Source organism: Neopelma chrysocephalum, unplaced genomic scaffold (genome assembly GCF_003984885.1).
Source record: "Neopelma chrysocephalum unplaced genomic scaffold, ASM398488v2 Primary Assembly neopelma1_25, whole genome shotgun sequence".
Classification (NCBI taxonomy): domain Eukaryota; kingdom Metazoa; phylum Chordata; class Aves; order Passeriformes; family Pipridae; genus Neopelma; species Neopelma chrysocephalum.
Window position 1 is genome coordinate 10,115,841 of NW_020897694.1, and position 15,467 is coordinate 10,131,307.

Genomic DNA, 15,467 nt, shown 5'->3' on the forward strand with positions numbered 1-15,467 from the left:
AAACTAGGAAGGCCACAGTCTAGATTTCACAGGATATTAAGGACAGGGTAGTAATATCAGATATATAATAATAATAAAAATGCAGTGCTGTAAAATACTATGTACTTTTTTTCCCCCTTTGGAAACATACCAGAAAGTTTTCACCTTTAAACTAAACACATGCTCACAGTTTATGGAAAGAAATATTCATTTTTACAGCCTGATCATGTGAAGTACTGAGAACCGTTCACTTGCATTATTTCTGAAGGTAGAAGGCACACAGCATGTGCAGAGTCAAACTTCTTAAAAAACTGTTGGATTCAAGTGATGAAGCAGTCAGCAATGCTATGTCAGTGTTTCACTGTTACCAAACTGTAGAAACTAATTAATTCTAAAGGCTGTGAACAAACTGATAGTAGACTAGACGATCATCCACTTGTGTTGGCAGATAGCAATCAATAACACTGGAGTTTGCTGCACAGTTCCATGGAGTCATGGGGACCAGAGTCTAGGTTCCGTGACTGTTAGGCAGTAACTTTCAACAGCTGCTCCATAAAGTTGTCTAAATAGACTCTGACATCAAAGTCACTATCATGGCTGATTTCTAAAAGTCATTCTTCAGAAGGCTAGGAAGAAAATGCATCCCATGGCACTGAATGATCTCTTCTGAATGCTGTAGAGACGGTATATATTCACTTGTCAAGAAGACGATTGCAAAGAGAAATCTACCATTCTTGCTGCAGATTCTTCAGTTGATTGCCAGTCCTGTTTTGGTGCTATGGTTACATTATAAAACCAAAGCTTTGAACTTCCATGTGTGTACATCGTAAAAGTGGTTGACAGAGCAACTTCCTCACTCTAACATTTCAGAGAAGGAAATTGTCAGATGTCCCTGTGGAACCAGAAGAAGACTATACTAAACTCAACAGTGACAATCTGAAAACCAAAAAGGTAAGCAAGCCTTGCATTCATGCATGTGTTGCTAAAGCATAGGTTAATATCCAGTATTAGCACAGAGTGCCTAACTTTCTCTTCCAAAACACATCAGGAAAACAAATACAAAATTATCTGATATCTGTATCTTATATCTCCTTGAACTTTGCATTCAGGTTTAATTTGACTTTGACAGTTTTAATTTCCCACTCTGAACTCTTCTATACTGTTACTGCTTGGCTGTATTTGACCAGTGAACATTCCAGTGAACCTCGCAGACTTAGACACACGTTAAGGTGCTCGGCTAATGTTTGCGAAGCTCTTTGAGATCTTTAGATGAGAAGTCCTATGGCTTAGTGATAGCAACTGTTAAATTTCAGTTACTTGAAAAAGAAACAAAGATGGCAGCATTTACTTACGTTCCAAGGGACGCTAAGACAGGCTTTATTTTATGTAGAAATATTGCTTGTGCAGTTACTTATGTCAACTTAATGAAGTTAAATCAACACAGAACTTACTGATTGCCAGCTTCAAAGCAAGTTTGGAGGCCAATTCAAATGTGAGTCCAGCAGTGCCTGCCACTGTACTATTCCTAGGAGAGCAACAGAGATGTGAAAAGAAATAGATCCTGTCTTTGTGTGCCAGAGTTGTGAGGCTTGTACTGGCTTATTTCTCTGAACATTGAAAGAAAACGAATCTTCCTCCAATCCTTCGGGAACCAAAAAGGCCCACTGTGCTGGTCTTGTGACCTTCAGACTAATGCTGACTACTTGTTATCCCTTTGCAAAGAGAAGCAGCTGGTGACAGACGCATTCCTTCCTCCCCCTAAACCCCCCAAATTTTTTGTACTCAGTGCACATTCGAGTTTTGAAGTAAGAGGATTGCCCCCTAAGTGAGGGTGATAAATAGTTTAAAATACGCATGTTTCCCCCTTCCCTGATTATGTACCTATAGCTTTTGAACTTAGCATAAATATAGAAATAAATTGAGGAAAAATAATTCATGTTAACATTAAATATGATTTACTTCTGAAGTAATGAAGCACATTGATGAGAGAATCTGGGAAAGAAAAGATAGCTCTTGGACTCTGTACAGCATACTACTCTTTTTTAAATACTTTGGCAGTGGTTTTTGTTTGTAGAGTAACACAGGCAATCATACTGTTGCTGCGTATCTCCATCCTATCCATAACCATCTAGCTGATCCCAAGTATTGTAATTGTGAAGTACTGCAGACTGAGGAATATCATAAAGAAAGGTCAATGCAAAGTTTTCTTAATAGGGAAAGCAGCTAGAGATTTAAAACGTTATGTTTTAAAATAAAAGAAAGAAAAGAGGTCAGCTCTATAAAATGTGGCTCATAAAATATGCTTTAGGTGTAAAAGTCTGGGAAGTTGTCCCAATGGCCTCAGAAGTGCTTTGCAAATGTTAGTTACTTTATTAATTCCTAGTTCTTCCATCTCTTTTCCCTTTATTTCACTGTGTCTAGAATCTTTGGTAGTAAATCAGTGTGAATTATTCATCATCTGTAATGCAAGTCTGTAATTCAGCCTGCTGACAGCATAATCATGAGATTGAGTTGGAGGGTACTGTATGCATCTGTTATATTGCATGCATTATTCCTCTTAATGTACACTCAGGGATTATCCCAAAGTAAACGTTTGATTTGGGATACCTCATTCTGCAGAAAGGAAAGATGTTTCACCTCCTTGTCCCTGTAATTGGTTTTCTGTCTTTGTCTGAGGTTAAGTAGTTCATGACAAGTATTTTTCAGTTTGAATAATCTCGAATTTGTTTTTAAAGGTTTTTCTCTTGCAATTCAAAGCCTGCAAAACATTATCTTTACTGTTATATACAAAAAAAGTAATTCAACTTCTTGCTCAACTTCTGTATTGAGGAGTTTGTAGCATGTATTCCCCCTCTGTGGAGATGCTGTTTAACTGGTTTTGTTTATTATTTCACTAACAGGCAAATACCAAGCTGTCTGCAGCACAGAAGGCTCTGGCCAAAGTTGATAAAAGTGGAATGAAATCCATTTCTACCTTCTTCAGCTCCAAACCTAAAGCATCAAAATAAAGAGTTGTTCTTGAAAGAGTTTAATACAGTGGTTATTTTTATGTTAAGTTAAAGATGTCTCCTGGGATTTTTTGTTACTATAGTGTATACAGGGTATGTCTGGTTACATGGTGGAGTGTTATGAAGAGGCAGCATGACATGGAGCTCTTGTGTCTTAGTGGGGCAAGGCATGCAGCCTGGGTCAGAAAGATGGCCTAGCTGCTTCAACATGGTGAGCTGAGAAGCAAAGCTTAGCATGGTACCAATACTTCTTCTAGAGCAAGCCCAGTCAAGGCCACCAGAGAGTTTTCTCCATCACACTTCATGCTGGGCTGAAAACATGCCCTCCTTTGATGAGTTCTTTTATTCATAAGGAGCATTATTTTTTGAGATTTTTCTGAAGTTTTTTACCCAGTATTACACCAGGGTGGGATGGCATTGTTACATTTTTATTTTGACACAAATCTAAGTGCTGATGTAATGCTGATGCATTGTCATTGGTGGCAATTTATCGAGGCAAAGATATTGTCTGTGTTGGGATTTGGGATGTTTTCAGTATGCTAGAAACTAATTGCAATAAATGTCAATGTACATGTAATGCAATAAAGTGCTTTGTGTAACAAACTTATGCTTGTTGTATTTGCTGTATGTTTTAAGAGTTAGATTGGGTTTCAGGACATTTCTTAAGGGGTTTTGGTATTTTCCTGTTGTATAAATTTTAATCTTTAAAGACTTACGGCATCTCTTTGGCTTAGATGATAAATCTCTTAGCACATAGCAATATAGGGGTATTTTTATGTTTAGTTCGAAGGTCAAGAGGTCCTTATGAAAATAATTAGGGAAATATTGATTTAAAGGCAAAAATGGGTGGGTTTTTTTTAAGAAGCCTATTTGGAGCTGGATTCAAAAGCTAAAATTGTGGGTGTCTTAGATAAGGTTTAGTTTTATGAAGTTTTGCACGAGGTAGGACTGTTACTTAAAATGCCCTACCCACTCTTTTCTATGTTCTTTCATAATTACAGAGTATTCCTGTATATTTGGAGGGATAACTGGTGTTGCAGCTTTCCTGATTCACAGAATTGAAAAAGAAATGGAGTTACTGGGATCATTTGTACGGATCTAACCAGTTCTGCATAGCACTTGGTTTCGTCCACCAGTTGTTTTACTGAGTCATTGCTGTGGATCAACTACAGTGTGTGTTTTTGAAAGACACTCCTAAAATATGTCATTCGTTGCTGCTTCAGCTTAATGTGAGTTTCAGAGAAACTAGGGGGTTCTCCTTTTGAGTGACTTATGCCATTTTTCCACTTCAGACTTACTTGCTGCGTTTTACAACCCTTGGATTCCAGTGCTGTCTGTTAGGTTAAAGAACTCTGTGGCATTGTCTTCCAGCCAGAAATGAATGAGAAGCCTTGCTGTGTGTTTTGCAGTTGTTGGGGTTTGTATGCCTTTCAAACTGGTGGTTTTCTGAAGTTTCGGACATAGTTTGTATATGGGGAAGTCAGCGGTTAGAATTCCAGATAGAGGAGAATATCTGGAAAATTATCTCTGATAATAACTATGGTATGATAAGCCCAGAATGAGCAATTGTGACCATAAACTGGAAGGGTTAAATTTTGGAAAACTGTCAGCCTAGCCCAGCAGCTTATTGAGGAAACCCCTCAACATCACTCAAAAATGCCAGATAAAGAATACTATGAGGAAAAAAAAAATGGAAAAAGAAAGGCGCGTACTGTCATGTTAATGGAGAAGTTTTGTGCATTAAGCAACATGTAAGGGAGTGTTTTGGTAGAAGAAAGGAATTGTATATCTATTAATGGAAAGCCAGTTCCGAGCACTAGAAGATGCTGAGAAAGCAGACAAGCATGGGATAGGTCTTTGATTGGAAAACCAAGAATGGAAGAGAGTTAAATTAGAAACAGGAACTATGAGGTAGAACATATACATCGTAGAAGCTCTTTAGGATATTTAAATCTGCTATTTTTAGGGGTTTGGTTTTCAATAGTTCAAAAGTTTTGTGAAATAAATTTTGGAAATGCACTGACTGGACTGTTGAAGAACCGTCTAAGAAAATATCCCGGTTTCTCTGGTCAGAATTTGAGAAGAAGGAGGAAAACTAACAAAGATGAGACGCCTTTGTGCTGACTTCTGATCTGGACAACCAGTTTTTATTTTTCCTTACTCTATTTTTTTATTTTTCCTTACTCACATCTGCTGCCGCACTCAAGGACTAGGTCTAGAGTTTTTCCTCTGTGCATAGATGCATTGTGCTTTAGTGTGTCACATCTCGACTTTAGCTGTCAGCTATGCTGTAACTTACAAAAATAGTGATTTTATTAGTGACCTTGCCTTTGGTTGAACAGGAATTTGTGCATGACAAAAAAAGTAAGCCATTTCCAAAAGCCGTTAGAGCTTTCACGTGAAAACAAAAACTCTTTTCCCTTTAGGAAAGCATGAAATACATTAAGTAACTTTGAAACTTCCTCAACATGTAGCTGTAAGAAGTTATGAAGAACATATGGTGCCAAGTACATAAAACAATATTTCCTACCACAATGAGGATTTAAATATAGTTACTCTGCCTGGCCAGCAGTAGCAGTAGGTCATTATGAAGTGCTGCTTTGCTATTTCTTCTTGGTTAACATAGTATGAAACACTATGCCAGCATCATTATAGAAACGTGGTCTTACTTTATTTCTTCTTCTGTGTTAACATGACATCTCTACATGTTCATGTAAATATCTGATGAGTTGTGATGCTTTTATGGTTGTTTTTTTGGGATTAAGCAGCTCTTATATTTTCCCTTTTTTGGACTTCACATAGCAAATGGATTGACATCAGTGGGCATGGAAAACTTCATAAGGAAATACAAGCACTAACTTATGGCTATGTAAGGATCAAATTATACATAATTTTCAGTCTTAAGTAATAAACTTAGTTCCATTTTTAGAAGCGGCAATTGGTGATTTCAATATTTTCAGGGGAAAGGGGGACATAATTGGCAGAATTTGCATTCAGATCTGAAATCTGTAAGAATTCAGTGATACTTGTTTTCAGGTGGATGCTTATTTGAATAATGTTTATGACTAGGGTTTTCTCTTTCCTTTGTAGATGCCTGCAAAAAGACACACAAAGAAGAAATGAAAGGAACATAAGGAGACTCACTAATATTGTTTTAACTTGCCATAATCTCAAAGCTGCTTTTAAAGGCTTTTTTTACGCACTTTCTGAAGAAAAATGCTTGAAATTAGACATGCCCTGTTCCAAGAAAAAGCAAATCTCAGCAGATTAACATTGTTAAATATGCAGCGTGTTAAACATACACTGCTTCAAATTTTATAGCTTATACGCTATTGGTCTATCGGGCCCTTCCAGGAAAGCACTTACGAGCATGCCTAATGTTAAGCACATGAGCAGTGATCCTAAAGTCAGCACTGTTGTTTGTGTGGATAAGTGCTTTGCTGGATCAGCGCCTAAAGTCTTGTTAGGTGCTGAGCATCCTGATCCATATCCAGAAAAGCACTTACATACATCCTTATCTTGAAGTGGAAGAGCCAGTCTAATTTTTGTGCATTAGTGTTCACCATAAAATCTCTCTTGGCACAATGACTCATATGCTTAAAATTAAGCACCTGCCTAAGTATTTTGCAAGGTCAGACCAACAGCATCCTTGAGCAACTCTTAAATACTTGATTTTTTATGAATTTTCCTTTTTTTTTTACTCATTTTTAATAGAATATATTATTTTAGTGGACATAATCACAAGTTTTAGAAGCTGTATAGCAAAATATGTTGTATGCATTTTCCTTCTTTCTTTGTCACAATCTATTCAAATTTAGCAAAGTGGCTTTTTTGGACTAGAAGTCCAATTTTCCAATATGGAATCATCCAAAATGAAAAAAATGTTAACTCTATTTCTTTAGGACATTTACATTTTTTGAAATAACTTCATTGATTTTGATTTACATGATTTTATCCAAAGAAGGTGTCACCTAGCTCGAGTCATGCAGACAGTCTGACTCTTAAGTGCTAAAGCTTCAGATAGGTTGTGTGTTTAGAAAGGCAGATGGAGAAGCTGTATTTTTATTTTACTTGTTTTATTCTAAGGATTGAAACCTTATAAATATGTATAAAGTGGCATGTACATTTTGTATTGGAAACTAAACCAAAACCTATGTAATCCTTCAGGTAAAAAAAAAACATGTAATTATAATTTTTTTTATATATGTAAGAGACACTTTCTGTGGAGTGAGCTTCAACCAAAATGTCAACCTGGGTCTACGTAAGACATGGAGAAAATGGATGCTAATTAGATCCTTAAGTGATTTGTGTCAGATGCAGTCTGATGTTTTTAACTTAAATACCTGTTTATCAAACTACCATTAATATCTAAGTCTTTACTAGAAAACTTCTTAAAATTAATAATTGACAGGATTTTGAAGATAGTGACTGTGTACTTCTGTAAATTCTAATTGTGACCCCAGTTCACAGACACCTATAGCAAATGACCAAGATGTTCTGTAAAGCATTCCAGATAAGAAGGAAATATTTTACATCCACTCTGGCAAGTTCTGCCTAACTTCAAGTAAAGGAGAGCTCCAAGGAGAGTTTATTAGGACTGCCGAAAATTAAATTCTAAGAGGCAATAGCTTATTCAAATTTCTTTTCAACTGATTCTGATCAACTCTGTTTCAGAATATGAAGAGCCTGAACTTTTAACTATATAAAAATCCTATATGAAAGGAAAGGTAATCTGAATGCCTATTTTACAAATTTGCACTGAATTATTTTTGTTACTATTATGCTTGTCTGGTTAAGCAATGTGCACTTTCCCTTTTAAAGGAAAAAATATTTATTTTAACATCATTTTCTTCCAAGATTAAATTTCTATTTTTCTAGCTTACATTGAAAAATGCTTGATATATGAATAAGATGATGTATTTCAGTAAAATGTGGTTCTATTTTTTTGTAAAATTTTATTATTAATTCATATACAAGAAAGAAATAAATGCCTTTGGAATAATTTGTTGATTGTTACTTCATTAATAGCACAGAGAAATTCAAAGAAAAATGCAGTGCAGTCAGGCTCGACAGGGTAGTTAGTAATTCTTAGACTGAGTTGAAGGAAATAATGAATCCTAAGATAAATAAGAATCTAAAAGTTCATTAAGGCAGATTCAGTGAAGCAATTAAGGTAATCCTTGAGGATGTTACTGTACAGATGTTCTAAAGAAGACCCATTTCTGTGTACATACAGTTGTTGGCCTATGTACTCTGGATATTTTCATTTTCATGAATGTGGTAGTGAATCTCTTGAGTGATGGTGAGATGAGCAGATTGGAGGTGAAGGGAATGATGTGATATTCATGTAACTTTTTACATATTACACCTTCTTTGTCATCTCATATGTAATATATCCATCACAGACTTACACAGAACTGATAGACAATTATTTTCCGTGGTTTTTTATAGCAGACAGTTAATCAAACACAAGGGAAATGCTGTTCTCTGCTAAAACATTATCCTAGTATCACCATAATACTATACTAATTGCTGACATGAGGCTTCAAGGCTGTTAGGAGAGTTATTGCCATTTCATTTATAAAATCTAGACAAGGGGCAAAGCAAGGTGATGGGTATTTTATTTGGCTGTCAAGTTGGTTTATTGATATAAGAAAACCAAACAAGAAAAGCAGTAAGGTTTGTACCATTCCATATACCCATCACTCACCACCACTTCTCTGAAGCAACAGAAGTACCAGTGCTAAGGACAAAGCATTAGGCCAGCATTATTTAAATACAAAATAGCATTTACACTTCGTAGTTCAATGAAGTCAACTTGCAAGGTATTGCAAAGACCAAGGAAAACTGCTTTACATCTTCACAGAACTTCCATAGCTCAAGTGTTTTAGCTGAGCTCTCTAGTACCCTCTCTGAGCACAGCTGTTGTCTTTTAGGGTCTGTCACATTGCAAATTGCCCTAACCTTTCCAAAGCTCCCTTTTAAAATGGATTGTGTACCCTGAGACAGTTGCAGAGCAAGCAGTGGTGTCTCAGGGAAAACAATGCCCAGTGAGGTTCATCAGTTTTTTAAAAGGAAAGTGAAAAGTTCTGCTTTAAAATTTGGCTTCTGATTTGGGGTTGTTTTCATTGTTGTGTTCACCCTTTGTCTTTTCACTCTGAGAGCCTGATTCTTTTTCAAAAGATGCTAATTTGGTACAGCCCCACCTGCCCTTGACTTCAGGCCAGACAAGCAAACTGTTTCAGAACAGACACCTGCATTCATGAAGACAGCCAAAATCAGAGCTCTCTGCAACCCTGCAAATGAGTGAAGCTGGCCCCGGTTGTGAATGGAACCACCAGCTTCTTCCTCTGGAATTCCTTGTGCAACTGACATTGCTAGAGGCTCTTCATAAACAATTCAAACGTGATTTAGCAGGGATGAATGTAAAAAAAGAAATTACTTACTTTTCTGATCTTGTAATCAATCCTATGCTGAAGAAGCTGAGCAAAATGGTTACAGAGGTTGGTAGCTAGGGATAACTCAAGCTTCCTTGAAGGAAGTAATAATGGAGTCATTCCACCCCATTTTAACCACCTGAAATTTAGGTCTCTGTGCACCTCTACACAGCTTCTCTGTCATTAACAGAGAGCATCCTGGAAATATGACTTTTGTATTCCAGGAAGAGCAGTCCATTAGAGCTGTAGCTTTTCTTCATGCACTGTGAGATGACCCCAGACACTGTGGGCCTGCGCACAGAATTTGTAGATGGCTCTCTTCAGCATGACTGCGCCTCCAAGAATTTGAGGCAGTCCTGTATTTGAGGAATTGCATTCAGCCTCTAGCTAAAAAGGATAACTCAGGCTCTTAAGATCTCCTTAGCTTTCCAGTGAGTATTGTTTATCTTCTCTCTCCTCAGTTTGTAAACACATAATAAACTTAATTTTAAACCTATGCTGTTGACAATCACCCTACTAATTATATTCTGCACTATTGCCATACTGTTTTCCCTTACAGCCCACTAAAACAATCCTGGAAATTTTGCCCTATTATTCCTGCCCCCCACCTTCAAATTACTATTCTATGTTTGAGAAGGCAAAATTTGTTTGCAGTAATTTTGCAGTCCACTCTCTGGTGCCTTTAACCTTCCCATCCAGCACACAAGAAGCACTGAGGAATTGGACAATATCTGCTTTATCTGCAGGCAATGAAGGTAGTTAAGTTGATCTGGGCGTCTCCTCCTTTTTCCAGATGTATTCTTGTGACTGATTTTAAGGCGTTTTAGCCCCTTAATTTCCAGTTATTGTTTCTCAGCTGCTAACTGCCCCCTGCCCCTTTGGCTGTGATGCTGTGACTTTTTGTGTGAGGCCCATTCAGGCTTTCAGTGTGAATTAAAACAGCAACCAACTGCCAGAGGGTCGTAACTGTTTAGGCTTTTAGGGCTCAACTGAAAGAGTATATCCAAGTGTACTTCAGCTCTCTGTCCCTCAGCCTTCAATCAATAAACTGTGAGTTATGTCTCCCTACCTCATCACAGTAAGGTGTGACAGTTACTAGCTCACAAGATTATGGTTTAAAGAAAAATACATTTAAAACTGAATCCAGTGAACTCAACCTGAACTTCTTTGAATTCCCATATGCCTTCCACAAGCAGGAATACTTCTTTGGAAACCAGAGCAATGCAAAGACACTGATTTGCTCCAATTTCAGGAAAAGCAATGTGAAATTGCCACTTGCTTCATAAGACTGTGTGAGGCGGACAACCTGGTGCAGAGTAACTGGGCCCTGACCCAGGCTCCCCAGTCTTGATGTCTGGAAGTTGTTCTTTAGATGGAGGTCATGAGTTGTTGGTTTAGGCTGGGTTCTGTGGAATAAACACAAACAAAAGCCTTTACAGTTTTTGTGCTGCTATGATATGATTTTGCCTTTAGTAAGCCCAAAATTTTAACTTCTGGCCTTCCTGGAGTCTGGTTATACTAGAAGCCTAGCAAAAAAACATGTTCTGGTGTTTTATCAGGATAATTAACCTGGGAGGGTATTTGGGCAGCTTGCAAGATCCATGAAAACAAGGAGAGATTCGTCACGTACATTTCTCCCAACGAGGATTTTAACCTTTGCAAGTGCTCCACACCCAGCACAGCCATAAGTATGTGCTTTGCTCCAGCTCTATGCAGATGGAGCAGTGACAGAACTGGAGTGAGATTGAAATGAGGAGATAAGTTTAAATGTATTGGGGAAATCTAGCAGAGATAGAAACATGATCATCTCTGCTTAGCAATTGTCAGGATGCACCTGCAGAACTGTGTCCAGTTCTGGTCCCCACAGTTCAAGAAATATGTGGACATACTGGAGAGGGTCCAAAGAAGACCACAAAGGTGATCAAAGGGCTGGATGACCTCCTCTATGAAAAAACAAAAAAAAAAAGACTGAAGGAGTTAGGTCTTTCATTCGTGATGATGAGAAGTTTCAAAGAGAAGAGAATTGAGGCTCTCTTCCTCAGGAATCACATGGAGAAGACAAGGGGCAACAGGTTTTAGTTTGACATAGAAAGAAATTTTTTACATTAGGAACAATCGTTCACTGGAACAGCCTCTCCAGGGATGTGGTAGAGTCCCCATCACTGGAGGTTTTCAAGATGCAATTGGATAGGGTGCTAGATAATCTCATCCAGGCTCCTTTTGCCATGAACAGTTGGACCAGAAGATGTTTTGAGATCCCTTTCAGCCTGGGCTATTCTATAATTCTATGAAGTCTGTAATGGATGTGCTGCCACAGAACTGCAGCAAGTGTACTATGTTCTTTTTTCCCAGCCTGTTGGTTAGAGACTGCAGCTTTGGCAGAGAGGGGGATTGTTTGATGTGGTTTTTATTTCCAAAGCACACTGTCCCTGTGTGCATATGCTGGACTTGAAGAGACTGACATTTCCCTTCCAGGGCTATTGGTTGGTGACAAGCAGCATGGGCCAAATGATCTCCTACAGGGATCAGAGGGTTTGGAGTTTTCTTGCAGGAAGTTATGGGTGACAAAAAGTTCACAGGCTGCCTAGGGAGGTCATGGAGTCTTCCTCTCTGGAGACATTCATAACCCACTAGGATGCATTCCTGTGTAACCTGCTTTAGGTGACCCTACCTTGGCAGGAGGGTTGGACTGGATAATCTCCAGAGGTCCCTTTCAGCCCTAACACTCTGTGATTCTGTGAAGATGGGAAATAAAGGAGCAGAGATAGGAAGGACAGAGAGAAGAGAGAGCTTGGGTAGTACAGGGGAACAAAAAGGGCTGTAGTTAAACACTTTTCCATGCTGTCATTTTGCCTGGGAGTTGTGCAGTGAATGCTCTTCTTTTCTTGTGCCAGTGCTATGTGTAAACCACTAGGTAGCAGGCAACTACTAAAAAGCAGTAACTCATTAGAATGGACATGCTACTGCATGACAAGAAGAAAATGTTACTGGACCTTTTTAAGAGAAAACTACCTCAGAAATGAGTTTGCCAGTAGCACTTACAAGGATCAGAAAGATTCCAGGTCCAGTTTTCTAGGGCCTTTTTCAGCATTTCTTCATAGAAGACTGTTTATTTTTACAGTGTACAAAAAAGTCCTACTTGGATTTGAAGACCACTGAGACATGAGGTGTCTGTTCCAGTGGACTTACAGAATAACCACAAGCAGTGACATTTTCAGATGTCCTCATACTTGTGTCCATGTGTTCTGCTCTGTGCGTGTGTGAGAATTTTCAATTCTGCCGAAGTGTAACCACATAAATCCTATTGAGCAGAAAGGGAGTTGTGTAGCTAAATTCTGTCCTGGGGTTTGGAAGCATTGTACTTAAACTAACAGTTTGTATTAACATGTGTTTTGGCTGGCAGAAGCTAAGCCATTATGCTCACAATACCTGGTCTCCATGAGTGAAGGGAAGGGCTTGGGGAGGAATGGAGCTCCAATAGGTCAACTCCTAGGTGCACACCTGGTGTCGACAGGAATGAGGCATTTGCAACCATGGAACCCACTCTGAGGACTGAGACCTGCTAGGGAGAGGTGGGATCCACCTGACAAAGTTGAACAAAAACATCTTTTCCAATACAGCTGACCAACCTAGTAAGGAGAGCTGAATTAGGAAGGACAAAGGAGGGAAGCAGCGACGATGGCCTAGTTAAGTGGGCTAGCAGTGTGCAAGGTCAAAAGCAGGGGCTGCAGCATGTTGGATAAAAGACTTCATAAATGATAAAGCAGAGCAAAGGGACACTTACCTTAAGTATAACTTCACAAATACAGTCAGTTTGGGAAACAAGCAGGAGGAACTAGAACTCTGCATGCAGCCACAACACTATGGCACCATTGGTATAAGGACATAATGGGACAGCTTGCCCAGGTAGAGAGTTGTGATGGATTGATACTAGCTCATGAACAAAGCAGGGAAGATGAAGAGGGGAATTACTGTGAAGGAGCCATTTGGATGTATGGAGCTCCTCTATGGAAGAGATGGGCTTGCTTTCTTCCTCCTTTGTGAGGTGGAGAACATAACCACCCTCTGTACCCCAAGTTGTAACCTTTTAGCTTTTCTGGGGAAAGTTGAATAGACTGGAGTCTTTCATTGTAATACTTACTTTGTTCAAGTTTGATTTTTTCAAAATCTGGATCCTGCTCTGGCTTTTGCAATTCAATATCCAAGAATCACATTCTCCCTGTTGGCCGCAATATTGTGGGTGGGATGGGTAGTCCATCGGTAGTACACTGGGCCCACACCATGCTTTTTTCTCACATTCATTTCTTCTTGGGGTGGCCTGCGCTGTTTACACCTAGGCTTGGCAGCACTGCATGGATTGCTTGTAGCCCACTGTCCTGACACTGTCACTAACTTGTTTTTCTTCTTTAGCACCCTATCAGCTACAAATATTTCTAGGAAAGATTTTGGGCATTTTGCCAAGTTGTTGTAAAATATATATTTGCAGAGGTCCAAAAAAGGTCATGTGTCCCTCCACCCCAGCCTTGCTTGACAGAAGCCCAGCTGATGCTGACACTGATGCCCCTTCTGCACCTACAGGAAGCTCTATCATTCGGGTTTGTTCGTTCGTTTTTCCCACCTAATCTATGGGACGTTGATTTTTGCCTCTTGTTGAAGAAGCCATGTGGTATTAAAAGCCATGTGATATTAATCTCCTTGTGTTACAGCAGCACTTTTTGGTCCAGTGATCTTCAAACTCTTCAAGGAGTGTTTCCAGGTTTCCTGTGGTTTATCTTCTGCAGGGGACTGCAAATGAAACAAATGAGACAGGAAGAAGAATGAGGAGGGGTGTGTCTCAGTGAACAAGAGATGCCTTCCCTGGGGGACCAGGAAAAGAAATAACACCAGAGACTGTGACCAGGGTCAGGGAGTAGTCAGGAAGAGTGAGAAGGGAGCTGCAGAAGACAGGAACAAAAGGGTTTGTGTCCTGAAGCAAATGATACCAACATTGGTTCCCAGCCTGAGAGCTATGGGGTGGCATTAGGCACAGTTACCCACTGAGACTCCTTGGGCTTGGGAGATGGGGTAGGGTCTCCTCATGTTCATAAGAAGTGGTCCACGTGCCAACCAGTGCTTCTACTTTGCACATCTAGGAGCAGCAGACACAGGACACCTGCAGCCAGCTGGACCCAAACAAACAGCTGTGGGCTTTATTCTCCTTTCACACAGATAAAGGTGACCTGACTGACCAGAGGAGAAGCTTAGAGGTCCAGACTGGCATCTGAAAAGTCTGAGTTCAGTTCTTGGCTTGATCCAAAACTCTGCTGAGACCTGGCGTGATATGTATACACCTTTTTTGCCTCATGGAGGGGAGGAAGGATAGAAATCTCTGCTTCCCCCCACCCCTGCCTCCGTGGTTTTGTGATGCCTTATATTTTTAAGATGACCTCCTTGAGGCAGCATCCATTTCCTCAGCTATGTTCTTGCAGCTCTTGGATTACAGAAGTCCTGATTGTCAATTGTTCCTCTCTAATCTCAATTGTAAGAATTTTGCTGTAGTGAAGGCTACAGGCTTTGCCCATCTAAAATATCCATTAAACAAATAAATTCTCGCTGAATAGTCCTAAGTGCTTTTTGATCTTGTCTAGAAATCCATTTAACTCAAGGCTTAGTTATTGGAATACACCAATGTGCTTCTTAACACACTTTTTTGTTTACTGGTGAGTATTTGATTGAAACATTTTAAAAATACTTAATTTTCTAAGATATTCTCTTCCTTGGGGCCCAGATTCCTGTTGAATTTAACTGGGCATAAGTACAGCTTTTTGCTGCTGGCTTTGGACTGCTGTTGGTCTATTACACCCGAGGGAATAGTATGAAGCTAACGACCAAGAGCAGAAGAGAGTTACACAAAAGACTGCTGAATAAAGCCTGTAACATACCAAAAATAAATGGGGGGAGGTGGGAGGAGGAAGAGGGAAGGCGGGTTGTGCTGCATGAGGCTCTAGACCAGCACTGTGTGCTGCATTACAACAACAGAGCCACGGGGGACGAGCAGAAGCTA

At 39.4% G+C, this 15,467-nt stretch overlaps 1 protein-coding gene across 4 annotated transcripts in view; it reads left to right on the forward strand.

The window, feature by feature from the left end:
* Positions 1–3,590, forward strand: part of RNASEH2B (ribonuclease H2 subunit B) — a 37,777-nt gene extending 34,187 nt beyond the window's left edge. For 3 of the 4 annotated variants that reach the window (XM_027674401.1, XM_027674402.1, XM_027674403.1), the window contains 2 exons: positions 850–930; positions 2,880–3,590. In XM_027674401.1, coding sequence (XP_027530202.1) covers positions 850–930; positions 2,880–2,987 — 189 coding nt within the window. In that variant the 3' untranslated portion in view covers positions 2,988–3,590. The other variant, XM_027674404.1, reaches the window with a different exon arrangement.
* The last annotated feature ends 11,877 nt before the right edge of the window (positions 3,591–15,467 follow it).